The sequence below is a fragment of the Lathyrus oleraceus genome, chromosome 7 (assembly GCF_024323335.1).
Source record: "Lathyrus oleraceus cultivar Zhongwan6 chromosome 7, CAAS_Psat_ZW6_1.0, whole genome shotgun sequence".
NCBI lineage: Eukaryota > Viridiplantae > Streptophyta > Magnoliopsida > Fabales > Fabaceae > Lathyrus > Lathyrus oleraceus.
In genome coordinates, this window is record NC_066585.1 from 143,729,582 (window position 1) to 143,731,666 (window position 2,085).

General features: G+C 34.6%; 1 protein-coding gene across 1 annotated transcript; it reads right to left on the bottom strand.

Moving 5' to 3' along the window:
* Nucleotides 1–353: 353 nt before the first annotated feature.
* LOC127100490 (NAD(P)H-quinone oxidoreductase subunit L, chloroplastic) lies at nucleotides 354–1,583 on the bottom strand. Its single transcript, XM_051037701.1, has 5 exons — nucleotides 1,330–1,583; nucleotides 1,151–1,243; nucleotides 928–1,041; nucleotides 763–857; nucleotides 354–677 (listed from the first exon to the last, which is right to left on the bottom strand). Exons 1-5 carry the CDS (start codon nucleotides 1,471–1,473, stop codon nucleotides 530–532), a joined length of 594 nt encoding a protein of 197 aa, XP_050893658.1. The 5' UTR covers nucleotides 1,474–1,583; the 3' UTR covers nucleotides 354–529.
* Between the last annotated feature and the right edge of the window lie 502 nt (nucleotides 1,584–2,085).

Consider the following 2,085-nt stretch of genomic DNA (forward strand, 5'->3'; position numbering starts at 1 on the left):
AGAGTTCGAGACCGGTTCAACTCTGGAGGAATGAAATAGATTTTTAATGTTGAGTCAAAGACGCAAAGAGTCTCACCATTCACACTGAGATGCGTGATGTGTCAAACGTGAGTTAAATTAAAATCCACGTTAAATATAAAGAGTGTGACTGCGCATCTTATAAATGAAAAAATTAATATAATCTTATATCTTAAAATTTGAGATAAAAAATTATGGTGACAATTAACTTATTGACTTATGTGATCAATGTATTGATTCAACCCAACCAAACTCTCCCTTAAGTTTCAACAAAGATAAGTTGATTTCTTTTAACAGAATTCAATTGACAGCATGACATTGCTCAACACCAAAAGTGGAAATGTGGTGTCAACTTTGAATTCAAAAGTTCCTTTAATTTTTACAAAGTTACAGCTGAATGGCCATTCAAAGATCAAAAGCAGAAAAAAAAGGTATAACCAAATCGTATTTATCAATAATAGTGTAGTTTAGGCATAAAATGATACATGATTTGTTATTGGTAGTTTGATGACTAGTCATAATCCTCAGGATCAGCAAAAGGGTACTTATAGTATGCATTTCTTATTTTTGAAGGATCTTCAGGTATAGACCAAGGATACTCCATGTCTGGATCCCTTGGAAACTTCCTGAAGTTTAGAAACGGTACCCAAACAAGTAACCTACATTACAAAGAAAACGAAATATTAATCACATGCAACTTGTTATAACTAACTAATAATCACTTATAAGAGAAGAAGCACTTACGCTGGGAAGAAAATGAAGACAAACATGAACTGGAAATACATTTCAACAAGCTTTCTTCTGTACCATCTTTTCCAAAGCCAGAACAAGATCAATGGCTGCAATAATATAATTCAGCTATTATGCTCTCACTCACCTTCATAAGCTGTGAAATGAAATAAAACTTACTGGTGCAGTAATGAAGTAGAAAAAGAACACAATCCCTAGTTGTATCAAAATGAATGAGAGTTCTTGTGGATGATTATTTGTTCCAGTTACTGCTAATGCTGCTGGATGCTCAGCCTGTTTAAATAATCACTACCAAAATTTAGAGACACAATATAAAATCTCTCTCTAATTTTAGAGACACTATAACTATGTATTTGAAAGAGTAGCAAGGCTTGAGTCTGACCAAGGCCAAGAGTACTGCTCCTATGGGCAGTGCCAAATTTGGTTTCTTTAGACTGACATGATCCTTTGGCTTTTGGGTGCTGCATTTTACTATCTGCAATTGGAATAGGTTAACAGGTTAACTAATAATAGTAGAATGAAAGAAGCTAAGTAAAATAGATGACTAAAGAAAATGAATACATGTCGTGATTGGTTGGAAGGAGTAGAAGTGTTGTTGTGGAATGGTTTGAGCTTGGAAGAAATGAAGAGAGAAGGTGATGATGATGAATAATAGGGAAGAGGAGGTAGAGCTTTGGGAACATGGAGGCTGAATGAGCAGCTCATTTTTTTGGGTAGAGCTTTTTCTTAAGATTGGTTCCTTATCTTTGTCATGTTTTGTTCCATGGTAATGAGTGAGTGAATGATAAAATTCATAATGACACGTGGAAATGAAACTCATCCACCACTACTCCCATTGCTTATTGTCCATTCATTCAAGTTTGGAAGTAGAGTAATAAGAACTTTATGTGATGTATGGTTTGAGTTGAACAATAAAAACATATTGGGCTTGAACAAATACAAACAATTCTTCTATCTACACCCTATTAGACATGAGCTTGTTGGGCTAGCAAATGAGCCAGCTTATTTTTGGCTCTATTAGCAAAAACAGTTTATGATAGATTGAATCATTCAAACCAAACACCCCCACCATATTCCTAGAAGGGTGTCGTTTACTATTCCTCATGTAGTGATCACATATCTTATAGAAATCTCAAAATGCCCTTCGTATCGTCTGGATTTCAAAATTCAGACGCGTCTTTCATTCACCAAATAACTAAATTAGAGAGTCACCACCATTTTTACCAACAATATGTTTGAAAATTAATCTTCGGACGCCGTTCAAATTACAATATTCGGAATTCCAAGCGGGAAAACTAATTTAGCTATCATCTTGCA

Excerpts from the sequence above, each read along its gene's own strand:
- LOC127100490 (XM_051037701.1), bottom strand. The coding sequence starts at position 1,473 with ATGAGCTGCTCATTCAGCCTCCATGTTCCCAAAGCTCTACCTCCTCTT. Across the intron at positions 1,042-1,150 it reads GAGCAGTACTCTTGGCCTTG|GCTGAGCATCCAGCAGCATT; the intron begins GTCAGACTCAAG and ends TTATTTAAACAG. Across the intron at positions 678-762 it reads GTCTTCATTTTCTTCCCAGC|GTTACTTGTTTGGGTACCGT; the intron begins GTAAGTGCTTCT and ends TTTGTAATGTAG.